Source organism: Nansenia antarctica (assembly GCF_963989245.1).
Source record: "Nansenia antarctica genome assembly, chromosome: 9".
Lineage (NCBI taxonomy): Eukaryota > Metazoa > Chordata > Actinopteri > Argentiniformes > Microstomatidae > Nansenia > Nansenia antarctica.
Genome location: NC_137679.1, coordinates 15,301,029 through 15,328,478, shown reverse-complemented (window position 1 = coordinate 15,328,478; position 27,450 = coordinate 15,301,029). Strand labels below are relative to the sequence as shown.

General features: G+C 44.8%; 1 protein-coding gene across 1 annotated transcript; it reads right to left on the bottom strand.

Annotated features, from left to right (window-relative positions):
• chka (choline kinase alpha) lies at positions 1-26,259 on the bottom strand (the record flags this gene model as incomplete). Its single annotated transcript, XM_080539537.1, has 12 exons — positions 1-60; positions 1,690-1,771; positions 3,148-3,254; positions 3,963-4,071; positions 6,482-6,560; positions 9,391-9,449; positions 10,270-10,374; positions 16,405-16,538; positions 16,818-16,931; positions 18,505-18,555; positions 22,543-22,651; positions 26,015-26,259. 12 exons carry the CDS (start codon positions 26,257-26,259, stop codon positions 1-3), a joined length of 1,254 nt encoding a protein of 417 aa, XP_080395663.1.
• Positions 26,260-27,450: the final 1,191 nt, after the last annotated feature.

Sequence of the window (27,450 nt, the reverse complement as noted above, 5' to 3'; positions counted from 1 at the left end):
CTACAGTCCCAGAATCCTCTTCTGCCGGAAGTAGGCCTGGAACCTGGCCATGGCGTACTCCTGCAACACAGGAAGCACATTACAGTTAGATAACGTTAAATAATATGTTACAAACAGTTACATAACGTTAAATAATATGTTACAAACAGTTACATAACGTTCAATAACATTCACGTTACAAATAGTTACATAACGTTAAATAACATTCATCTTACAAACAGTTACATAACGTTAAATAACATTCACGTTATAAACTGTTACACAGAGTAACGAAAAATATGTGTTAACAAACTTTTTTCCCATGACGTTGACGTCACGAAATTGATCTTTGAAAATAAAAACTGTGACTAAAATATTTTGACTTTCGTTGACGAGACTAAGAGGAGACTAAAATGTTTGTGGTGGATTAACGGATTTTTTTTATTTTTATTTTTTTTTTTTACATTTTTTATGAATTATCTTTTCGAGTGCAGTCACTCATTCATGCAAGAAGTGCGCCAAAGCAAACGGCTACATGATGGCTGAAGTTCAAGCACAAGCAGTTGGTATTGGTACTGGAAGAAAGAAAATAATAGATATATGGACACACTTTAATTATAACGCAACAGAAAATAAAACACAGTGCATCGTAATAGCTGAAGAGAAACGATGTGGTTTCAAAATAGCTGGGAAGAACACAATAAACCTAACCCTAACCTTAGTAGTAATGAGGACAACACAGTAGCATTGCATCGATGGGAGAGAGATAGACTAGCTAGATATCCAGCTACGGTAAGAATATTACATAAACAGTGAAATCAAATGTTGCTGTAAGACTTATTATATATATTGTAGTGCCGAGAGACGGGAGTCGTAGGCGGCGTATCAAATGACAAAGCTAAAAGTTTAATTAAGGACATGAACGATTGTCAATAACACACTCAAGCAGTAAGTAAAATTGAATAAACAACTCGGGTACCACGCACTTAACTGTCCGTGCGGAACAATACTCCCAACCCATAGTTCCGTGGGTGAATTATGTCAACCCACCACAATATATTATATCTGTTGAAACCCCAGCTTACTTTATATAACCCATACATTTCCATCCAATTCCCAATACCGGTATTGTCTTTACTTCAACACAGCACAGGGCATAGCATGTCATACTCCATCTTCTATTTTTAATAACTTCCTAGACCTATCCTATAAAGAGACATCTAATGTGACTAAAACTAGACTAAAATGTAATGAATTCCGTTGACTAAAACTAGACTAAAATGTTATGAGTTTTCTTCAACGAAAACTAGACTAAAACTAAGAAGGATAAAATTTACTAAGTGTGACTAAAACTAACATGCATTTTCATTTAAAGACTAAGACTAAATCTAAAATAGCTGCCAAAATTAACACTGCTGTTACATAGCGTTAAATAGCATTCACGTTATGAACACATAACGTTAAATAACATTCATGTTACAAACAGTTACATAACGTTAAATAACATTCACGTTATGAACAGTTACATAACGTTAAATGATGTTAACGTTATAAACAGGATCGTTATTTAACGTTAACTGATATTAATGTTATAAACAGGGTCGTGAGACGGTGCGTCGGTGACATATCAGACTGACATGGTCTCTGTCTCCATGACAACCAGACAACACCAACCCACCATATCTCCATGACAACCAGATAACAACCCACCATGTAGCCGAACTGGATGGTAGACAGCCGGGCTTGGACCAACGACCACAGGCCCCAGAAGAAGTGAGATGCCAACACAAACCTGGGGATGACATCATCACCATCATCTTCATCATCATCATTCAGATTCAGATTCAGATTCAGATAACGTTTATTGCCATTATGCATACACATATAGGAATTTGCTTCGACATTACAGTAAGTGCGTTTATACTTTTTTCACGTGTCAAAAAACAGGGCAACACAGGACAGACAACAGTGCATTGGATAGTGCAATATAAAGTAAAGTGCAGTGCAGAGTTTTTACAGTGAGTCCAGTGCATATTCAGTCCTGGGCAGACTTGGGGGCGGGGGGGAGGGGGAAGCCAGAGTCATTTATCAGCCTGGCGGCTGAGGGGTAGAAACTGAGCCTGTGGCGGGCCTTCAGTGCCTTAGGCAGCCGCAACCTTCTTCCAGAGGGAAGCAGGGTGAGGAGGCCGTGGCCGGGGTGGAAGGGGTCTGCCATGATCTTCCTTGCCCTCCTCAGAGCCCTGGTGTCATGCAGGGAGTTGATCATTATCATCATTATCATCATCACCTTCTTCTTGTTTAGGGCCTCTGGTAAACAGTGTGTGTGGTTGTTTAAGGTTAGGGTGTAAACAGTGTGTGTGGTTGTTTAATGTTAGGGTGTAAACAGTGTGTGTGGTTGTTTAAGGTTAGGGTGTAAACCGTGTGTGTGGTTGTTTAGGGTAAGAGTGTAAACCGTGTGTGGTTGTTTAAAGGTTAGGGTGTAAACCGTGTGTGTGGTTGTTTAAGGTTAGGGTGTAAACAGTGTGTGTGGTTGTTTAAGGTTAGGGTGTAAACAGTGTGTGTGGTTGTTTAAGGCCTCAACCACTAGAGGGAGCCACACTTGCACTGTTGATGTAGCGCAAGCTACCACTTGTGCGTGTGTGTATAATGTGTGTGTGTGTGTGTGTGTGTGTGTGTGTGTGTGCGTGTGTGTGTGTGTGTCTGTGTATAATGTGTGTGTGTATATAATGTGTGTGTGTGTGTGTGTGTATAATGTGTGTGTGTGTGTGTGTGTGTGTGTGTGCGTGTGTGTGCGTGTCTGTGTATAATGTGTGTGTGTGTGTGTGTATATAATGTGTGTGTGTGTGTGTGCGTGTGTGTGTATAATGTGTGTGTGTGTGTGTGTGTGTGTGTGTGTGTGTGTGTGTGTGTGTGTGTGAGTTAAGGACAGGGTTGATTCTATTCAGGATTGGTATTCCATCAACGTCGCTAAAGGAAAATCCAGGCTGATTTAAGGATAACTCTGGATTTTCCTTCAGGCATTGATGGAATACTCCCCAGGTCCTGTTGTTACACTCCTCTACCTACAGGTATTGTAACCCTGGTAACCTCCAGACCATGTACAGTAGTGTAACCATGGTAACTCACCTGCTGGCCTCCAGGTACAGTAGTGTAACCATGGTAACTCACCTGTTGGCCTCCAGGTAAAGCTGTTCCTTCAGGCTGTTCTGCTGCTCTGAGGTCATCTGGCTGAAGCCCTCCTCCGCCTCACACAGGTAGTGGCCAATGAAATGCAGCTGAGGAGACAAACCACAAGCTGATTGGCTGGCCTGTTCTGTCACCATGGCGACTACGGAAGCTACAGTGCTGACACCACTCCTCACAGTTCTGCTGCTGTTGAACAATAAAGTTGTGGTGTTTTCTAGTGGAACAATAAAGTTGTGGTGTTGTCAGGTGGAACAAAAACGTTGTGGTGTTGTCTAGTGGAACAATAAAGTTGTGCTGTTGTCAGGGGGAACAATAAAGTTGTGGTGTTGTCTAATGGAACAATACAGTTGTGGTGTTGTCTAGTGGAACAATAAAGTTGTGGTGTTGTCTGTAGAACAATAAAGTTGTGGTGTTGTCAGGTGGAACAATAAAGTTGTGGTGTTGTCAGGTGGAACAATAACGTTGTGCTGTTTTCTGTGGAACAATAAAGTTGTGGTGTTGTCTGTGGAACAATAAAGTTGTGGTGTTGTCAGGTGAACAATAAAGTTGTGGTGTTGTCAGGTGAACAATAAAGTTGTGGTGTTGTCAGGTTAACAATAAAGTTGTAGTGTTGTCTAGTGGAACAATAAAGTTGTGGTGTTGTCAGGTGGAACAATAAAGTTGTGGTGTTGTCAGGTGGAACAATACAGTTGTGGTGTTCTCTTTGAAACAATACAGTTCTGGAGGAGACTCTGAAGAAGGGTTAGGGTCAGAGTTAGAGGTCAGGGTTAGGGATTAGAGGTCAGGTTAGGGCGTACCTGTTGGTCTTTAGAAGGATAGCTCTCTGAGGAGATGCTGAAGAAGGGGAACTTGTCGTGGGAGTAGTCGTACATCCACTCACAGAAATGGTTCCCCAGGTCAAACCCCCTGAAACACACAACACATCACTGTTCACACAACTTGTATTATTACTATTATTATAACATACATATGCTTGACAGAGAGGGAGGGAGAGAGACAGAGAGAGAGAGAGGCAGAGCGAGAGAGAGAGAGAGGTAGAGCGAGAGAGACAGAGACAGAGAGAGGAACAGAGATAGATAGAGACAGAGAGAGGGAGAGACAGAGACAGAGAGAGAGGAACAGAGAGAGAGAGAGAGAGACACAGAGAGAGAGGCAGAGTGAGAGAGAGAGAGACAGAGAGATAGAGACAGAGAAAGGGACAGAGAGAGAGAGAGGGAGACAGAGAGAGAGGCAGAGAGAGAGGAGAGGGAACAGAGATAGATAGAGACAGAGAGAGAGAGAGGCACCGAGAGGGAGAGAGAGGGACAGAGAGGGAGAGGGAGAGAGAGAGGGACAGAGAGGGAGAGAGAGAGAGGGAGGAACAGAGAGAGAGAGAGAGAGATGGAGAGACAGAGAGAAAGAGACACAGAGACACAGAGAGAGAGAGACAGACAGATGGAGAGAGAGGTAAAGAGACAGAGAGAGGGACAGAGAGAGAGAGAGAGACTGAGGGAGAGAGAGAGAGAGAGGGACAGAGAGAGAGACAGAGGGAGAGAGAGAGAGAGGGAAAGATGAACACGTGCTGTAATGTCCCATGGGGGAGCTGAGGGGCAAGGCGCGTGTGTGTGTGTGTGTGTGTGTGTGTGTTTGTGTGTGTGCACGTGCCCAGTACAGCCCTATGAATGAATGAATGAATGAATGGTCTTTATTGTCATTGCTATAGTACAGGTACCAAACAACGAAATTTAGGAGGGGTGGCTCCCCTGGTGCTAGGAAAGAAAAAAAAACTAAAAAAAAACACAAGAAGGGAAGGAGCTGGTTTACATAAATAAAGGCTATGTACACTATCCACTATACTGTACAGATAGACGACTAGGGTTGTCATATTGCACATAGTGTTATTGCACATTCATTTGAAGTGTCGCAGTTTGCAGGCTAGAAATGTACATTATTTGTGCCTCAGCACTACACCTGATTTTTTCAGTCCAGCAGCTGCCATCAATCCGTCCAGACTGTCCAGGGCCCAGAACCTAGGTCTTTGCTGTGTTCAGGGCCTGGATGGCCCTGGGGTAGAAGCTGTGCTTCAGTCTGTTTGTCCTTGCGGCCATGGTCCTGTACCGCCTTTTCGAGGGCAGCCGGGTAAAGTGTTCGTACCCAGGGTGGGTTGGGTCTCTGGAGATCTTGGAGGCCTTCCTGAGACAGCGTGTGTTGTACAGCTCTTGCAGAGAGGGGAGGGGGGCGCCGGTGATCTTCTGGGCTGTTCTCACGACTCTCTGTAGCGCATTTCTCTCCGCGGTTGTGCAGCTGGAGAACCAGTTGCAGATGCCGTAGGTGAGGATGCTCTCCACTGCGCCGCGGTAGTAGGCCACCATTATCTCCTGCTTGATGTGTTCCTTCCTGAGGACTCTCAGGATGTAGAGCCGCTGTTGTGCCTTCTTGATGGTGGCGGTTGTGTTGTTCTTCCAGGACAGGTCATCCTGTATGTGCACCCCCAGTAATCGGAGGGCTGAGACTCTCTCCACGCTCTCTCCGTCGATGAGCAGGGGCTGGATCTCGGACTTTTTCCTCCTGAAGTCCACGATGATTTCCTGGGTCTTTGACTTGTTCAGCAGCAGGTTGTTAACCTTGCACAGCTTGCTCAGTTGCTCTACCTCATCCCTGTACGCCGCCTCGTCCCCCCCCGAGATGCAGCCCACCACGGTGGTGTCGTCTGCAAACTTTACGATGGAGTTGCTGGGGTGGACGGGGGTGAAGTCGTAGGTGTAGAGGTTGTAGAGGATGGGGCTTAGCACGCAGCCCTGGGGGGACCCAGTGCTGAGTCTGAGGGCTGTGGAGGTGTGGGAGCCCACCCGCACCCTCTGGGGGCGGTCGGTCAGGAAGTCCTTGATCCATGCACATATAGAGTGTGATAGTCCCAGGTCTAGTAGTTTGGTCACTAGCCTGTCTGGAAGGATGGTGTTGAAGGCAGAGCTGAAGTCCACAAAGAGCAGTCTCGCGTAGCTGTTTCCCCTCTCCAGGTGGGATAGAGTGGCGTGGAGAGTCGTCGCGATGGCGTCCTCTGTGGACCTGTGGGCTCTGTAGGCGAACTGGTATGGATCCAGGTTGGGCGGGAGGCGTGTGAGTATGTGGGCCCGGACTAGTTTCTCGAAGCACTTCATGATGATTGGTGTGAGTGCCACCGGGCGGTAGTCGTTTAGGCAGCTCACCGTGCTTTTCTTCGGGACTGGGATGATAGTTGAGGTTTTCAGGCAGGGTGGAATGTACCAGTGCCTAATTTCTTGGAAAATACTATTTACCAAAGAAACACTTATTACAACACACACACACACACACACACCTGTAGTTGTAGCTGCTGTACTCAAAGTCAATCAGCATCAGCTTCTGTTTGTCCTGTCCGCTCAGGAGCAGGATGTTGCCTAGCAACAGAACACATTATCACATGTTACCTAGCAACACATTATCACATGTTCCTTAGCAACAGAACACATTATCACATGTTCCCTAGCAACAGAACACATTATCACATATTCCCTAGCAACACATTGTCACATGTTCTCTAGCAACAGCACCACATTATCACATGTTGCCTAGCAACAGCACCACATTATCACATGTTGCCTAGCAACACATTATCACATGTTCCCTAGTAACAAAACATATTATCACATTCTCCCTATACCACTCTTTAATGTGCAGTTTTATCACACAGCCCAATGTTGTCCGTGAATTGAATGTTCATTTCTCTACCATAAGCCGTCTCCAAAGGCGTTTCCGAGAATTGGAATTGGAATTGAAACGCCTTTGGAGACAGTTTATGGCAGAGAAATGAACATTAAATTCACGGGCAACAGCTCTGGTGGACATTCCTGCCAATTGCACGCTCCCTCAAAACTTGCGACATCTGTGGCGTTGTGCTGTGTGAGCATGCTGTATAATCATGCTGTCTAATCAGCATCTGGATATGCCACACTAACACAGATTTAAACAGATTTGAGAACACATTTGAGGGAAATAGGCCTTTTGTGTAAATAGAAAAAGTCTTAGGTCTTTGATTTCAACTCGTGAAAAATTGGAGCAAAAACAAGCATTTATATTTTTGTTCAGTGTAGTTAGTTATATAGTTATAGTTGTATAGTTATAGTTATATATCATTATATAGTTATAGTTATAGTTATATAGTTAAAGTTGTATAGTTATAGTTATATAGTTATAGTTAGTTATATAGGTATAGTTATAGTTATATTGGTATAGGTATAGTTATATAGGTTTAGTTATAGTTATATAGGTATAGTCATTAGGGGTGGGCATCAATAATCAACGATCGATAATTGATCGATAAGGATCTTGGTCGATCACAAAATATTTTGCTCAAAAAAAATATATAAAAAATATTTTGCTATTTAGCATATATATATTTTTTTTTAAGGACACTAACGTTTTCAGTCATCCTCCTATTTGTGAGTAACTGTTTTTTTACTGCTCCTATGGTGAGTTACTTATTTTCTATATTTTTATTTATAACGTAAAATGTGTTTTTAAGTTAAACAATTTAGGCTACTCACTGCCTTGTTTAAGAGGATTGTTATCTGACTGTAGTGTCTAGTTTGAATGTGAATGAATGAATGTGTGCAATAGCAACACAAATAAAGTGTTTTCCCCAAGGAAAACATGCTTGTTATTTCTGTTATTTTATTATTATTATTATTTATTTTTTTCTGAAAAAAAAAGCTTATCAATTAATCGATAATTGATCGTTAATTCTTGCGATTATCGAAAAAGAAATTTTGATCGTTTGCCCAGCCCTAATAGTCATAGTAATATAGTTATAGTTACATAGGTGTAGTTATATAGTTATAGTTATATAGGTATAGTTATAGTTATAGTTATATAGTTAGTTATATAGGTATAGTTATAGTTATAGTTATATAGTTAGTTATATAGGTATAGTTATATAGGTATATAGGTATAGTTATAGTTGTATAGTTATATAGTTAGATATAGTTTTATAGTTGTATAGTTATATAGTTAGATATAGTTATATAGGTATAGTTATAGTTATATAGTTATATAGGTATAGTTATAGTCAGGGGTGCACATAACTTTTTGGGGCCAGTGCTCAGAGGAGCACCTAGGGATGCTGCTTGGTGCTCCCCGAGCTCGCGAGTCACAACCCGTCCCACAGGATGGATAAAAAAGGAATACCTGGATAACTTATATTAGCAAAACGACATTTATTCATAAATAAAGATGAACGAACAAATGATTGTGTGCAAAACAGAAGAAACAAATGCAAAATCAAATGACTGCTCTTTAAGCATGAAAGTCTGTCAGACTCCTTTAAACACAATGAAATCAACTGACATCTCTTTAAGCACTAACTGAATGTCTGTTCTTTAAACACACTGAAATCAACTGACATCTCTTTAAGCACTAACTGAATGTCTGTTCTTTAAACACAATGAAATAAACTGACATCTCTTTAAGCACTGCTCTGTTCTGTAAACACTGAAATCAACTTTTCAACAAAAAGTTACAGCCTAAGCATTTACTTATGCTACAAGCTTAATCATCATCATCATCACTGCTCTCTTGACTGCTGTAAGTTATCACTGTCCTCAATTTCAACCATGGTAGAGGATGTTGTAGTAGGCTATCACTTTAAATAGCTCATTATTTTGATTGTGCAACAAAGTCTTTTTTTTTTTCTTCTAATAGAATTCCCAACCATATTCCCTGGGTCAGGGGTCTAGGTGCGATAATGAAGCTGTAAAACAAACGTCTGAACGTTTGAAAGCTTCAGAGAAAAGAAACGTGAAGTCCCTTGGTGTTGTTTTTCCTTTTAGCGACGAGTCGTTCGGGACTGAATTTTCACGTGTCGGCGTGATAGCCGTGATAACCGTGCGATACGCGATACGCGATACGCGGAATGAAAGTACGAGTTACGATACTTTCCGAATGTTTTCGTGAGGGGAGTCGCCGTGGTCATCGTCGGTCGCCTTCGGCTGAGGGGACGGCAAATAGTTACTTAGTGGGGCTTGCAGTGATGCAGCAGTCAGCAGTCAGCAGTTGGATTTTGAGGAAGTAAATTCCTCTCCCAGCGCTTCCAGCTGTTGGTGCGCAAGAGCGCGTTCATGCCGCTGATCTCCCGCGCAGCATGCATTTTGGCGACGCATGCGCACTGGCGCACCAGTTATGTGCACCCCTGGTTATAGTTATATAGTTAGTTAAGTAGTGTTATAGACTCACCCTCTTGACAGTCATTGTGACAGAAGACAACACGTGAGGGCGTGGCCTCCAGCAGAGACCTGCACACAGGAAGTAGTCACTACACAGACATCATAATTCAACAGGAAGTAGTCACTACACACATCATTATTCAACAGGAAGTAGTCACTGCACACACATCATTATTCAACAAGAAGTAGTCACTACACACATCATTATTCAACAGGAAGTAGTCACTACACACACAGGAAGTAGTCACTACACACATCATTATTCAACAGAAAGTAGTCACTACACACACATCATTATTCAACAGGAAGTAATCACTACACACACATCATTATTCAACAGGAAGTAGTCACTACAGACATCATTATTCAACAGGAAGTAGTCACTACAGACATCATTATTCAACAGGAAGTAGTCACTACAGACATCATTATTCAACAGGAAGTAGTCACTACAGACATCATTAATCAACAGGAAGTATCCACTACACACATCATTATTCAACAGGAAGTAGTCACTACACACACATCATTATTCAACAGGAAGTAGTCACTACACACATGTTGTGGTCATGTTGTGGTCATGTTAGGGTCATGTTGTGGTCATGTTAGGGTCATGTCGTGGTGATGTTAGGGTCATGTTGTGGTCATGTTAGGGTCATGTTGTGGTCATGTCAGGGTCATGTTGTGGTCATGTTAGGGTCATGTCAGGGTCATGTTGTAGTCATGTTGTGGTCATGTTGTGGTCATGTCAGGGTCATGTTGTGGTCATGTTAGGGTCATGTTGTGGTCATGTTAGGGTCATGTCAGGGTCATGTCAGGGTCATGTTGTGGTCATGTTGTGGTCATGTTGGGGTCATGTTGTGGTCATGTTAGGGTCATGTTAGGTTACCTGAGACAGGCCATCTCCTCAGGCAGGTTGTGGCCCAGCAGGTGTGTGAACCTGCGAGTGAGAGACTCTCTGGTGAAGCTGATCCTCAACACCTGCTTCAGGTACCTACACACACACACACACACACACACACACACACACACACACACACACACACACACACACACACACACACACACACACACACAGTGGCGGATTAAGGTGGTCAGTGGACCTAGGCTACTCCTTTGTGTGAGGCCCCCCCCCATACACGAGCCTCCCCCTCCCCAAAATACACAACTCACGAGCACCCTGCACACACACACCACTCATAATGCTTTACCATAAAACACATTGTGCTTTAATAACATAATGCAAACAATAAAAAATGCACTGAAAAGGTTGTTATCATCCTGAACTATCTCTGTTGCTCACCTCACCTCAGTTCTGTCTCTATTGCTCTCCTCTCCTGTTGTCTGTCTCTCTGTTGCTGTCCTGTTGTCTGTCTCTCTGTTGCTGTCCTCTCCTGTTATCTGTCTCTCTGTTGCTCTCCTCTCCTGTTGTCTGTCTCTCTGTTGCTCTCCTCTCCTGTTGTCTGTCTCTCTGTTGCTCTCCTCTCCTGTTGTCTGTCTCTCTGTTGCTGTCCTCTCCTGTTGTCTGCCTCTCTGTTGCTCTCCTCTCCTGTTGTCTGTCTCTCTGTTGCTCTCCTCTCCTGTTGTCTGTCTCTCTGTTGCTGTCCTCTCCTGTTGTCTGCCTCTCTGTTGCTCTCCTCTCCTGTTGTCTGCCTCTCTGTTGCTCTCCTCTCCTGTTGTCTGTCTCTGTTGCTGTCCTCTCCTGTTGTCTGCCTCTCTGTTGCTCACCTCTCCTGTTGTCTGTCTCTCTGTTGCTACCTTCTCCTGTTGTCTGCCTCTCTGTTGCTGTCCTGTTGTCTGTCTCTCTGTTGCTCTCCTCTCCTGTTGTCTGCCTCTCTGTTGCTGTCCTGTTGTCTGTCTCTCTGTTGCTGTCCTCTCCTGTTGTCTGCCTCTCTGTTGCTGCCCTGTTGTCTGTCTCTCTGTTGCTCTCCTCTCTCTGTTGCTGTCCTGTTGTCTGTCTCTCTGTTGCTGTCCTGTGGTCTGTCTCTCTGTTGCTGTCCTGTTGTCTGTCTCTCTGTTGCTCTCCTCTCTCTGTTGCTGTCCTGTTGTCTGTCTCTCTGTTGCTGTCCTGTGGTCTGTCTCTCTGTTGCTGTCCTGTTGTCTGTCTCTCTGTTGCTCCCCTCAGCTCTAAATGACAGAAATGAATTAGCTAATTAGTTGGCATGTAAACATATAGTGCTCTATAGTAGGCTATATGTAGGCCTAATCAATACTCTACTAGCCCAATGTGTGTGTGTGTGTGTGTGTGTGTGTGTGTGTGTGTGTGTGTGTGTTTGTGTGTGCATGTGTGTGTGTGTGTGTGTGTGAGAGAAAGAGTGAGACAGTGTGTGAGAGAGAGACAGACACTGTGTGTGTGTGTGTGAGAGAGAGAGAGAGAGAGAGAGAGAGAGAGAGAGAGAGAGAGAGAGAGAGAGAGAGAGAGAGAGAGAGAGACACACAAAATCAATACAGCAACAGTCCAAATTACATCCACAAAATAAGAGATAGATGCCCAGCTTAAGGCAACACAATCATAAATGGTCCTACCCTTAGAAGGTCTTTTTCCTTGATTTTCTGGCAGCAAAGTCCTTAATAAGGCTGGTGTAATCCAATGTGCGCAGAATGTCAGACTCAATTGACATCAGGCACAGGTGATTTAGCCTCTCTTGGCCCATTGTGGATCTTAGTTTGTTTTTGACAAGTGCCAGTTTAGAAAAAGACCGCTCCCCGCTGGCATTCGTTACAGGCAGAGTCATAAACAGTCGGAGTGCAATATCAACATTGGGAAACACTGCCTGTATTTTCCTTCCTCTTATAAGTTTCAGCAGTGACCTCGCTGAGGTGTCCTAATTTTCTTTAATGAATTCCCTGAATTGTCTGACTTCATCCAAAAAATCTTCCTCCAGATCACCTGCATATTTCTTCTGCAGATTAGCCGCTCTTGTGCGAAGATCTAGTATGGAGATGGATGGAATATTGTTCAAAAAACCAAATGTCCGCTGAATATCTTTGTATGAGTGATACCTCCTCTCTAGTTCCATGAAGAGTCGATCTATGACAGCGATATAAACCGTTACTTTAAAGTTGTCTCGGCCTGATTGCTCACAGTCAGGTTCAGTGGATTCATCTGCCAGTTTTTTTCGTCTTCTCTGCCTCTGTGTGTCTGCTTTGTAGTATTGGGACAACGTTGGGGACATGTTTTTTGCAGCACTCTCAAACTTGTCAAAATCGTCCCGAAGACTGGCCACATAATCCCTTGATGAGTAGACTAAATCAACAGCATTACATAAATCCAGCTCTACTGCCGGTAGAGCTTCGCTAGTTTGGTGAAAGCGCTGCAGTATGGTGTTCCACATAGAACACAGAAAGGCGTTCTCAAATTTTTCCATCTTTGTGTAAAGTGTCGTGGCTTCATCCCGAGTAGTGCTATTTTGGATCGGGTCATCGCTCATCTTCTTCAGTGACTCTTGGATGTTGGCATAGTTCTGGTGTAGTGCTTTTGTTGCTTGCGCATGTGCTGACCATCTAGTATCTGACAAACTTTTCAATGTCTCCAGCCTCTTGTTGTCAATAACATTTAGCCCCGCAGTTATTATCTGCCAACGCGCCGTGGATTTGGACCAAAAATTATAAAGTGTCTGTACAAAATTAAAAAATTCCATTGTCACAGGGCAACAATTTACACTGGCAACTCCCACTAAATTGAGTGTATGCGCTGCGCAGGGTACCCACTCGGCCAAATTATTTATCTCCTTTTTCTTTTTTTTTTTAATAAATTTGTTTTTCAGATTTGATCCCTTTTTTCACCCAATTTGGTAGCCAATTGAACCCAACCTAGCATCCAATTATCCCCTGCCTATTGCGAGGGATCCGCCGCATGACCCCGCGGCCGGCAGTCCCAGAGGAGGCCGCCAGGCAGACTAGCTGACTGGCTCCTCGAGCCCAGCACCGTTATTCCAGCACCAGACGGGGGCGCTGTTGCGCGACGGATCCTTGTCCGGAACTACTCCTATACCCCCCTCGGGAGCGGCCGCCCAATATGCCGTTCCCCGTGTGTGCCCTGGCCATATCCGGGTCTGGCGAGCCGGGATACGAACCCCGGCCCCGGTGGGCAGCATGCACTAGTGGCCAGTGCTTAGACCGCTACACCACCGCGGGGCTATTATTTATCTCCTTAATGCGTGCTTGCAAACCACTGTAAATGCCGGACATGTTGGCTGCATTGTCATAACATTGGCCTCGGCAGTTATTGATGTCAATGCCCATTTCTTCCAAAACGCCAAGAACAGACTGATAAAGTGACTCCCCTGAATGACTCTGAATTGGCAAAAACTTGAGAAAACGCTCCTCCACGCATCCATCTGGTGACACATATCGTATGATGAATGTGAGCTGGTCAGCTGTGAGCTGTGTGTGCAACATCTGGTGTAGAGTCGACGCTGATTGAAAAGTACTTTGCTATTTTTACCTGACTGATTATCTCAGCTAGGACATGCTCTCCCATCAATTCAATACATTCTAAGCATGTTGTTGATGAGAGGTAAGATGGGGTTCCCTTGCCAGCATTTCCATATTTGTCTATGTGCGCTTTCAAGAATGGATCAAACTCACTGATCACTTCCAACACACCCATAAAATTCCCATTATAAGGCTGGCCAAAGGTTTCACAGTGTCCCCTCAATGGTAATCCTCGCTCTGCAAGAAACTTCCCCACTACAACCACTCGCTTTAACACATCTGTCCAATAAGCACACTCGTTGTCAAACTGCTTTTTTAGTTCTGAGTCAATACAGCCAGCAACACCACAGCGCATCACATATTTCGGAACCTTCATGCTCAGCCAGACACACTGCTGCGTTTTTCCAGTCATTGTAGCCTGTTTTGAGTCCTGATTTATGAGCACCGTCTGCAAATAATTTACATGCGAAACAAAATACTTTTCCTTTTGCAGGTGAATAAATTAACCATTCTCGAGGCACGGTTTCGCCATTTGAATGTTTTCTTTTAAATAGTGTTTTTGAAAAATACCTCTTCTGATGCTTGTGCTGTGTTTCTGAAGCGGCGACATTAGCATCTTTATTTTGACAACATTGTGGCCCCATCTTAATCCAATATGTTCTCATGTCTTCACCAACTGTATCCCACAATCCAGGATCCGAGCTGTAAGTGGTGGTAGGATTTGTGTCTGGACCTGGTGGTGGTGTTGCCTCCTCTTCTTGATTGTCCTGCTCGGGATCAGTGTCACTGTCAGCTGGTGGTGGTAACGTTAGTGCCTCTTCTCCGCGCTCAGCCTCGACAGCCTGCATCTCCCCCCCCATGTTCGCCTCAGCGCTGCTAGTGCTAGCAACACCCGACCCAGAGCTAACCGTTTCGTGGCTCTCACTCTCGACAACATTGGTCGTCGCAGGCGCAGCAGCATTATTAGAAACATTTTTTGAAATCTTGGGCAACTTTGCTATATTTAGTTCTTTTTTCATTAGTTCTTTTCGTTTTTTGGCCCCACTAATGTGCGTCCGCTTCATTTTTGCAACTTTGACCGGCGAATTTAGCCTAGGCTATACGTCCTGCTTGACTCAAACTGGTGAGATGAGATGCGCGAGATTTCTCTCGAATCAAACTATAGAAAATATAGGGGGGCCTCAGGATTTTTTATTTTATTTTATTATTTATTATTTTATTTTATTTTATTACTTTTTTATCCAATGTTAGGTGGCCCCCTAGTGGTGGTGGCCCTAGGCTGCAGCCTAGGTAAGCCTATGTGTTAATCCACCACTGCACACACCACACACCAGGCACGTGCCGTGAGCTTTTAGATTGGGTAAGCATAAAATATAGAAATACACGTAATTACACATACACGCTATCAGTGAACGCAGTTTCAAGGAAATGCAATTTTGATGCCCTAGAACCCGCTAATAAACGGTAGTGTCAGATTACCAAAAACAAAAAAAACAGTTGCCAGTTTCGACTATATCAGGGGTGCTCATTGTTCAAAGATCTTTTCAAGTAGCCAGCCTGCTGAAATCTACAAGTCCAGTTTCAACATCGCAAACGCACACACGCACAACACAGACACACACCGTTTCCATCCTCCATAGTAAATTCACAACACACTTTCTTTTCACACTTTGTCACACAGGCACTTGACATCACAAACCCTCCCTCTCTATCTCTCTCAAACACTTTTGGTCCAGAACCACAGCACAGCAGTACTCAAACCATATAAACAAGCACAGATCGCCCCCAGCCTCGCGAATCATATAAATCATATAAACCGCTCATACCAGGCTTGCTGGAGGCTTCGGGCGGCATTTAGCCAGTAGTTGTGTTTTTCCAGTCCAGTCCAGTCTACGAAATCCCTTTAGGTCGCTGACAGTAATGTCCATATTCACAAAATCAAGCAAGTTATCCTTATTGATTAGATCGTTTGAGCTAGCATAAACTATTCTGCCGGGCGAGAGAAAGTAGTGTGAACTTGATGAACTTGTGAACTTGTGAACTTGAAAATGATAGCCAATCAGTAGCTCTTATCGGAATGAAAGAACTACTCTGATTGGCTGAAAGCATGCTTACCCTGGTCACATTACACAGCGGGCTGAGGCATCGGAAAAAAATTAAAAAGACATTTTCACGCATTCGAATGTACGCGAGGGAAAGCAGAGAGAGGAGTGCTTGCAGAGTAGGAAGTGCTTTACTCCTACAGGTGGCGCTAAAAATGCAACATCAAAATGAATGACTCCTGCTGCCCTGGGACCTAAAATACGACTCTTTTAATGAAAACAAACAAACGGTTACAAGCACTTTTATTTTAATATTTTCACGGTCCTTTTTTCTTTTTTCGTTGGGTAAGCACTGCTTACCCTGCTTATATGGACGGCACGTCCCTGCCACACACCACAAACCACACACACAGGTTACCCTACAACACTCTGGTTTCCATGGTTACACTGCAACATGAACCCTGTACACTCTCACTTGTCCATAAGCCAATGAGAGGGCCTGTTACTCTCTAGCCCATTAGCCAATGAGAGGGCCTGTTACTCACTTGTCCATGGTTCCAAACAGCCAGTTAGGCTGCTTGTTGAAGGGCATCCTCATGGCGTGGAAGCGGGCCATGTTCCCCGCCACCTCAGCAGAGATACCGGGCAGACTCAGCTCACGCCTGGCCAGCTTACGACTCTAGGGGGGAGATTTACTGTCAGTGTGTGTGTGTGTGTGTGTGTGTGTGCGCTGCAGTATTCTGACCTCCCTTTGGATGGCACCATGGTTACGTAACGTCATGGTTACGTAACGCCTGAGTATCTGTCGCTGCGTTCTAACCAGCTGTGGTTTATATGGTTTATTTATTCCCTTTGTTTTAATTAAACACACATCATTGAACAGAACACACACACAGAGACACACACACACACACACACACACACACACACATACACACACACAGAGAGGGTGACTTACGGGGAGGAACTGCTCCAGGCGTCCCTGGGGGAAGATGCCGTAGAGCCTGGGGCCCAGCTCTCTCTCAGCCAGGATGGCAAACATCACACTCTCTAACACCATGGCCTCTGCTCCCTACATACACACACACACACACACACACACCAAACACACACACACACACACACACACACACACACACACGTGCGCTGAGTAAGAGCCAGGTGACCGTGACTGCTATGTATAAATAAATAACCTGCATACCTACAACTTCATATAGGACTTAATTATATAACTTAATTATATAACCTCATATAGAACTTCATTACATAACTTTATTACCTAACTCTAACCCTATTGTCTAACCTACGTATGTAAACACATATGTGGTTAGGGTCAGAGTGAGAGTTAGGGTTAGGGTTAAGAGTTAGAGTTAGGGTTATCCTCAGGAGACAACAAGCGTTTCACTGATGGCCCAATCACGTGACTGCGTCTATCAGCTGTGACATCATCCTATGAGCTGGCACTGGACTCTGGACACTGACACACCACACATGTGTGTGCGTGTGTGCGTGTCTGTGTGTGAGTGTGCGTGTGTGTGTGAACAGGGATTCCTACAGTATCTTTAGAAGTCCTGCTCCCAGCGCTGATGTTTGTGATATGGAGGTTATCTACCCTAACTACACTAACTACCCTAAATACCCTAACCCAGACAGTCTAACTAATCAAGTCGCTCCTTGTTACCTTTTGAGAAGATGATTACTAATGCCCAGACCAAGGTGATTTACTCGTTAGGGCTTCAATGAGTCAGGTGAATATAATTCCAGGGTTGAACTATATATTCTGAAGTAACTCAATGCCATCTAAAGTATCTGACTGCGGTGGCTGTTGTGTTTGTTACCCATTTCCACTGTCAGAAACATCATCAGAAAATGGAAAACAAATGGAACAATTGTCAAGGCAAGATCTGGAAGACCAAGAAAATGTTCAGATAGAATGGCAAAAGATCTGGTGAGAAATGCTCAGGAGAACCCACACATCACTGCAAAAGAGCTGCAAAAAAGAGTAGCAGACACCGGTCTAGTTGTTCACAGGACAAAAATACAGCGTACCTTAAACAACAAAGACCTACATGGCAGAGTTGCCAGAAAGAAGCCCTTCCTATGACCTCAACACAAAATTGAATATTATTGAAAATCTGTGGAGAGATCTCAAACATGCAAGAAGGCCGAGGAATATTTCTGAGCGAGAGGTGTTCTGCCAGGAAGAATGGGGAAAAATTCCCAAAACAAGAATTGAAAGACTCTTAGGTGGCTACAGGAGCATTTGCAAGCTGTTAAAGTTGCCAGAGGAGGAGTTACAAAGTACCAGCTGACAGGGTTCCCAAACTTTTGCACAAGGCCTTTTTCCTTGTTTTATTATTTTGAAACTGTAAAAACAAAAAATAATAATCTTGCTTTAAAATGTGATGAAATGTGTCATGTTTAACTTAACTGTACCATTTAGAGGTTAGGTTTGCTTCTTTTCACTTAGATATTAATTGTAAAAGGCATTTTGACTAGGGGTGCCCACATTTTTGCACCCCACTGTACTTACAGGGGAGGGGTTGCCGTTGGTTATCTACAGGGGAGGGGTTGCCATTAGCTACTTATGTGGGAGGGGTTGCCGTTAGTTACCTACAGGGGAGGGGTTGCCGTTAGTTACTTACGTGGGAGGGGTCAGGATCCTCCTGCACGGCACCTCCCTTATTACAGGACATCTGGAGACACACACACACACACACACACACACACACACACACACACACAGGGGTGTTAGTTAGGCTCTCATGTTGTACAGCACCAGGCCCAGTTAGGGGTCAGACCAATCAGCAACAACGTCCTCCCTCAAGGGGTCGGTCTGAGGTCGCCGTGACTACCAACATGAGTGTGTGTTCTGTAATCCGAATGTACCTGACACGTTATCAGCATGCGGCGTTGCCATGGCAGCCTGGTTGGCACGGCCAGGCCTCCAGTGCAGCCTGGGTGTGTGCCTTGTTTAAGCATCCAGTCGTATTATTTAACTAGAACAGCCGTGGGTGGGGTCATTAACACTAGAACAGCCGTGGGTGGGGTCATTAACACTAGAACAGCCATGGGTGGGGTCATTAACACTAGAACAGCCGCGGGTGGGGTCATTAACACTAGAACAGCCGTAGGTGGGGTCATTAACACTAGAACAGCCATGGGTGGGGTCATTAACACGAGAACAGCCGTGGGAGGGGTCATTAACTCTAGAACAGCCATGGGTGGGGTCATTAACACGAGAACAGCCGTGGGTGGGGTCATTAACAATAGAACAGCTTTGGGTGGGGTCATTAACACTAGAACAGCCATGGGTGGGGTCATTAACACTAGAACAGCCAACTAGTGAGAGTCGTGAGAACAGCCAACTAGTGAGAGTCGTGAGAACAGCCCAGAAGATCACCGGCGCCCCCCTCCCCTCTCTGGAAGAGCTGTACAACACACGCTGCCTCAGGAAGGCCTCCAAGATCTCCAGAGACCCCACCCACCCTGGGTACGAACACTTTGCCCGGCTGCCCTCGAAAAGGCGGTACAGGACCATGGCCGCAAGGACAAACAGACTGAAGCTCAGCTTCTACCCCAGGGCCATCCAGGCCCTGAACACAGCAAAGACCTAGGTTCTGGGCCCTGGACAGTCTGGACGGATTGATGGCAGCTGCTGGATTGAAAAAAATCAGGTGTAGTGCTGAGGCACAAATGTGTACATTTCAAGCCTGCAAACTGCGACACTTTAAATGAATGTGCAATAACACTATGTGCAATATGACAACCCTAGTCGTCTTATCTGTACAGTATAGTATAGTGGATAGTGTACATAGCCTTTATTTATGTAAACCAGCTCCTTTCCCTTCTGTTTTTTTTTTTTTTTTTTCTTTCCTAGCACCAGGGGAGCCACCCCTCCCAAATTTCGTTGTTTGGTACCTGTACTATAGCAATGACAATAAAGACCATTCATTCATTCATTCATTCATTCATAGTGGTCGTTGTGTGTAAGTAGCAGCTTCCCATTGTAAAGACTCTTATAGTAGGTAAAATAGGCATGGTTGTCCTAGTGTTAAGTCATTTAGACGCTTTTAGCCAACGCGACTTACACATTTGTCTCAGTAAGTGAACCAGCTAGACATCGTCAGAATATATTCCCACCATATATTCCAGAAATGCCCCTAAAGTCGGCTGAGACTAATCAGCTAATCATTCGAAGAGTGAAAACAAAACACGGTGCAGCAGCTTTCAGTCACGCTGCTGCATGCTCCTGGAACAAACTCCCTGAAGAAATCAAATAACAGTTGTGATTAAACACCAACACTTCCATCCATGTCTTTTTATTCATTTCTATTATCATATTTGTTATCTTATTAAATGTTTATCTATACAGTGGGGAAAATAAGTATTTCAAACATTTCAGATGTTTCTTGTAGTTGATCACAAAGTTTGCGCAGATCCTAGGAGGGATTTTGGCCCTCTCCTCTTTTACAGGGACCCCAGTCACCCAAATCAGACATTGTTCAAACTACTGCCGTCGGGGAAACGGTGCCGTTATCACCAATGCTGTCTTTCTTTTGATGTTACAAACTGTTCATTTTGGTATGTCTATGTTTCTGATTTCTTCTGATATTTCAGCCTCACATCAGCTTCCTTGATTCTTTGCTCCCCATGCTCAGGGTTCCTACAAGTTTCAACAAGCCAAATTTAAGACCTTTTTAGACCTTTTTTAGACCTCTTTGAATATAATTTTAGACCTATTCGTGACACCATATGATAGCTTTTTGTCATCCTCGAGGTGATGAAATTAGGAATTTCACTGCCATACAGACAAAAAAGGAAGCGAATTGGCATTTCTTTGGGTTCCAGCTTGATTAATTTCCACACAAATAGATGTGGTCGGACTGATTTGTGATTTCCTTGCAAGATCTCATTTTTAAGACCTAGCACCTCATTTTTAGACCGAATAACTGAAATTTGCGACCTTTTTAGGCCTTATAAATTGGATTGCTGGATTTTAGACTTTAAGGCTTTTTAAGACCAGCACGGGAACCCTGCATGCTGACGGACAACAGCAGACTCCAAAGGCAAACACAAAGCCTAGGATCAATACCAGACATTGATCTCTAATCAATACCAGACATTGATCTCTAATCAATACCAGACATTGATCTCTGACGCTCACGTGAGGTGACGGAGAACACCTGACTAGCCTGTCAAGCCATTTTTCTGATACTTGTGGAGGCCTGAAATACAGGGACGATGTATGAAAAAGGTTGTAAATTCTAAATGGTGAAACCAATCTGAAAAATCAACAACATTGAATTAAAGCTGAGAATCTGTACTTTAACCTCATACTCATTTCAAATCCAAACTGTTGCAGCACTGTATATAGGCTAATATTGATTATATAGCCAAGCCAAAACACTGCAATGCAATGGATTGGGTTAGTAATCCCCACTGCGCCCTAGTTAACTATAACACTACTTTACATTGTTAGCAGGCTCACAAAACAAGCTGTGTTAGTTGAATAGCGATGTGTCATTGATTGTATGAAATGTATTCACATTTTTCGAATGTTTCGAAGTCTGATCGGATGCCAACATGCCAACATACCAAAACACCAGAATATGCATTTACCTGCTGAAAGTCACCATGACATGACACCATGTTTGTTTTTACTGGTAGGAAACTTGTGACACAAAACAGTGTTTGAACTCCAACTGCTGTAGTTTCAATAACATTAAAACAACAGAGCACAACACATGCACCCTATGGCAGAGGTAGAAAGTAAGTAAGTAAGTACCGTAAGTAACACTTTGTTCGGCTGCACTCGGGCAGGCGGTTCAGGACCATGTCCGCAAGGACAAATAGACTGAAGCTCAGCTTCTACCCTAGGGCCATTCAGGCCCTGAACACAGCAAAGACCTAGGTTCTAGGCCCTGGACAATCTAGACAATTTGATGGCAGCTACTAGATTGTAATCAAGTGCAATACTGAAACACAACTGTGAACATTTAAAACCTGCCAACTGCGACACTTTAAATGAATGTGCAATAATACTATGTGCAATATGACAACCCTCGGGTACATAAGGTTCAGAGATAGGAAATGTTAGGATATTTATAGCATAGCATAGAGTACAGCACAGTGTTTTATTTGTATAGTATAGTATAGTGGATAGTGTATATAGCCTTTATTTATGTAAACCAGCTCTTTTCCCTTCTTGTTTTTAGTATTCTTTTTTTCCTAGCACCAGGGGAGCCCCCCCTCCCAAATGTCGTTGTATGGTACCTGTACTATATTAATGACAATAAAGACCATTCATTCATTCATTCAAGTAAGTAAGTAAGTAAGTAAATAAAACTTTATTTCTATAGCGCCCTTCACAGCACGAATGCACAGGGTGAAAAGAAAAGCGCAAACAAACATCATCAAAAAAACACAAAAAACGGAGGAACACCCCAAAGGGGCAACATAAACAGAACATAAACAGGAACATAGGTGGCTATCAGTGACTACCGGCCTGTCCAAACAGGTGAGTCTTTAATAGGTAATTAGGTAATTGGCGTTTAAAAACGAGTTCTGAGGGAGCGGCTCTCAAGTCAGGGGGGAGGGCGTTCCAGAGTCTTGGGGCCGTCAGATACACACACACACACAGACACAGACACACACACACACACACACACCCCCCCACCCACCTGTAGAATAGCTCCATAGAGGCGCAGCAGGACGTAGCGTGGTTCTCCAGACAGGCAGGCCTCGCCGTCTGGCAGGCTGCAGAGGAACAGGCTGTTGCTCAGACCCCCCCTGTGAACCACACACACACACACACACACACACACACACACACACACACACACACACACATACATACACACACATACATACACACACACACACAGCTGAGATCCCCCCTGTGAACCACACACACACACACACACAACTGAGACCCCCCCGTGAACCACACGCACACACACACACACACACACACACACACACACACACACTAGGGATGCTCCGATTTATCGGCCACTGATTTAAATCGGCCGATTTCACTCCAAATGACTCGATCGGTGATCGGCAAAAATGGCCGATCGCAAAAACCGTTTTTTTTTTTTTTCCTGGGGAAGACAGATAACTGAACAGAAAACATAGGAGGACGTAACAGTATGTAAACCATGAAGGCCACGTTTATGATGTCTTTTATACAGCCATATCGACTGACTTGGGCTTCAGGCCCTAACTGGGTGATAGGCCAGACCTTTACTATGCCATAAAAATGGGTCTGCGTTTGCTTGGTGCCTAATGGATCAAAACTTTTGTCTAAAAAGCAAAAAATATGTAGGCTATCCAGTCAGTAGGCCTACAGTTATGTATTTTTAAAAAAAATCGGTATCGGTATCGGTATCGGTTGATCTTGAGGAAAAAAATCGGTGATCGGTATCGGCCCCAAAAATCCAGATCGGAGCATCCCTAACACACACACACACACACAGCTGAGACCTCCCCTGTGAACCACACACAACACTGTCAACACCAACCAACCAACCAACCAACCACACAATGAATGCTGTCAACATCAACCAACCACACAATGAATGCTGTCAACATCAACCAACCAACTACACAACGCTGTCCAGTGTTTCCCCTAGGTTTGCTGCCTTGGGGGGGTGGCATGGACCGAGGCATGGGGACCGAGCCAGGGGGTAAGACCCTGCGACATACCAGCCGCCTCACGCTACGGAAACAGGAGATAAGCTCCTGACCTATGGGCCATTAGGCTCGAGAACCATCGGTTCACAAGGCTACTTATGTGGTCTTGACTACCTGTCCACTTTCTCACCTGGTCCTTGCTCTCTCTCTCTGGTGTGCCGACACCATCCTGCTCTCTCCTTCTCTCCCTCTCTATCTCTCTATCCTCCTCTCTCCCTCTTTTGCTGTCAACCAAAAGGCAAACATAACAACCAGAGTATTTATAATCTAATAAGAGGTATAATTGATCCATATCATAATTATAATTATCAAAATAACATAATTATAATTGAATATTGGATTGCTGTGGGAAATGCAGTCAGATAATGTCTCTCACCTCAAAAAAAATCGCATGTCCATCTATAAAAAACATATTTCCAATGCTTCAATCCACTGTCCATGTACTGTAAATATGCCATTATGGTATTACCATAAAGCCCAATACCAGCAGAATAAGAAAGATTGCATATCTACTTTAAGTAAAATAACAAAGTGCACCCAGTTAGCTCTTTAGCTGGCAAGTGTGCAAGCAGACTAGCTCATCTAATCACCTCTGAGCTAGCTAGCGTACTAGTTCTTTGACACTATTCACACCATAGAACTATTAATCAGACACTTTCTAGTCACAATAATAACGACCAATTTGAAGCAACTTGCTCTGTCAGAACACTCAGCAGGGGAAACACTGCTGTCAACGCCAACCAACCAACCACACAACACTGTCAACACCAACCAACCAACCAACCAACCACACAATGCTGTCAACACCAACCAACCAACCAACCAACCAACCAACCACACAACTCTGTCAACATCAACCAACCAATTAAACCAAGACAGACAGACAGACAGGCAGACAGACAAACAGGCAGACAGACAGGCAGGCAGACAGGCAGGCAGACAGACAGGCAGACAGGCAAGCGGACAGACAGGCAGGCAGGCAGACAGGCAGACAGACAAACAGACGAACAGACAGGCAGGCAGGCAGAAAGACAGACAGACAGGCAAGCGGACAGACAGGCAGACAGGCAAGCAGACAGACAGGCAGACAGGCAGCTAGACAGAGAGACAGACAGACAAATAGACAGGCAGACAGAGAGACAGACAGGCAGGCAGACAGAGAGACAGACAGAGAGACAGACAGACAGGCAGACAGACAGGCAGCTAGACAGACAGAGAGACAGACAGACAAGTAGACAGACAGACAGACAGACAGGCAGGCAGACAGACAGGCAGAGAGTCTAGAAAGGAAACCGGCTAAAATGAACCGCAGCGCTTTTCTGCAGAAACGCTTCTTTTCCTAACAGGAGAATCGCTGCTACGTGACAAAGCATTGACGCACCAACCAGGCAGGGAGGGCTAACCCTAACCCATAACTACCTTATACACACCAGGCAGGGAGGGACTAACCCTAACCCATAACTACCTTATACACACCAGGCAGGCAGGGAGGGACTAACCCTAACCCATAACCCTACTACCTTATACACACCAGGCAGGGAGGCAGGGACTAACCCTAACCCATAACTACCTTATACACACCAGGCAGGCAGGCAGGCAGGGACTAACCCTAACCCATAACTACCTTATACACACCAGGCAGGCAGGCAGGGACTAACCCTAACCCATAACTACCTTATACACACCAGGCAGGCAGGCAGGGACTAACCCTAACCCATAACTACCTTATACACACCAGGCAGGGAGGGACTAACCCTAACCCATAACTACCTTATACACACCAGGCAGGCAGGCAGGGACTAACCCTCACCCATAACTACCTTATACACACCAGGCAGGCAGGCAGGGACTAACCCTCACCCATAACTACCTTATACACACCAGGCAGGCAGGCAGGGACTAACCCTCACCCATAACTACCTTATACACACCAGGCAGGCAGGGAGGGAGGGACTAACCCTAACCCATAACTACCTTATACACACCAGGCAGGCAGGGAGGGACTAACCCTAACCCATAACTACCTTATACACACCAGGCAGGGAGGGAGGGACTAACCCTAACCCATAACTACCTTATACACACCAGGCAGGCAGGGAGGGACTAACCCTAACCCATAACTACCTTATACACACCAGGCAGGGAGGCAGGGACTAACCCTAACCCATAACTACCTTATACACACCAGGCAGGGAGGGACTAACCCTAACCCATAACTACCTTATACACACCAGGCAGGGAGGCAGGGACTAACCCTAACCCATAACTACCTTATACACACCGGACGGACCGACAGACAGACAGACAGACAGACAGGCAGGCAGACAGGCAGGCAGACACACCAGGCAGGCAGGGAGGGAGGACTCATACTATGACGTGTCTCAAGACGTCTTGACAAAATGTGTCTTAAGATGTCTCGAGACAAGGTGATGGCTGGGTGTGTACTATGTAACTAACCTTATGATGCTGATGTGGAAGTCCTCCTCCGCCACCGTCTTCCAGGCCCCGTGGAGGAACTCCCGGCACCAGGAGTAAGCCTTGCGTTTGGTCTCCCGGTCCGGCTCGCTGGGCCGGAGCTCATCCTGCTTGATCTCGTCCTCCATCGTGTCCGGCTGGACCTGCCGGGTGTTCTCCTCCACCAGCAGCCCCAGGGACAGGGACGGCGACGACGACAGCCCGTTGATGAACTTGGTGGTCATCATGTCGTTCTTGGGGTATGAATGAACCCGGTTAAACCGGTTAAATCAGCGAGAATGAATGAGACGCCGGTGATGTATGTCACGTAATCAACCTCCCCGTGCCTGTATCACGTAGGTACTCAACAAACACCGGTTTTGATTTCAACCGGTTTTTAATCCCTAAAAAGCGAAGCAGTTACGCTGTGTTGTCTAGAGGATGCACGCTACAAAATATGAGCTTTTAGTCTATCTATCTAGTAGTCTAGACTAGACCGAGCGGGCAGCAAGGTGAACCAGACTGGAGACAGGAGGGTCTGGATTGAAGCTGTCCGTCGACGCTCGAAGGGGTTCGTCACTCTAAGCCCACCTTTCCTGTCCGCTCATTGGCTGGCCCACCCTGGCCCACCCCCTCCAGTCCGCTCATTGGCTGGCGCCGACACATCCCCTCCGAGGCAAAACAAAGCGCGGCGATGCGGCTCTCAGCCGGCGGTCCCGCCCATCCGCCCCCCACCCACACCCTCCCTCGGTACCGTCGCCCCGACGGCAGTAGCTCCAAGTCCAGTGTGCGAATTAAACGGTCCAAATTTGCTCAGCCTGCACAGGAATATGACACAATTTACAGCTGCCATCCATAAACCTAGCCACTAAATGGGAAAGGCTCATGGTTGAGGAATCATTTATATCTTTCACAGTCACGAATTATGAACAATTGTTTATGCGGCAATACGAAAACTTTGTTTTATTAATAATGTCTTGGCAATTGTTGGAATAACTTGCTGCACAAGGTATTAGTTATTTTAGCTGTATGCTGAGACATGTGTGTGGTATTCTGTAGTATGAAAGTAGTTAGGAAAGAATCAGACCGGGAGACACGCAGCTGCTTTTCACTTCGCACTTTATTCAACTCCTCATCTCCACATCCGGAAGTGCATACATCACTTCCGTCACTGCATACATCACTATCATACTAGCGCCCACTGGCGGTATAAACAGGACACAACATTTCCCCCTTTCTTAAAGGAATTACAGTACTCAAAGAATGCAATATTCTGTAGACTGGTGTCAGTACAATTGAAATAAAATGAAAACTAAGGAAATGAAAATGAATGAATCAGCAGAATGAATAACAACAATAAACAGTTTATGACAGTGAACCATGAAATGAACATTCACTTTTGTCATTGCATTGTAGGACCTTTTTGTACTAAGTTAGAA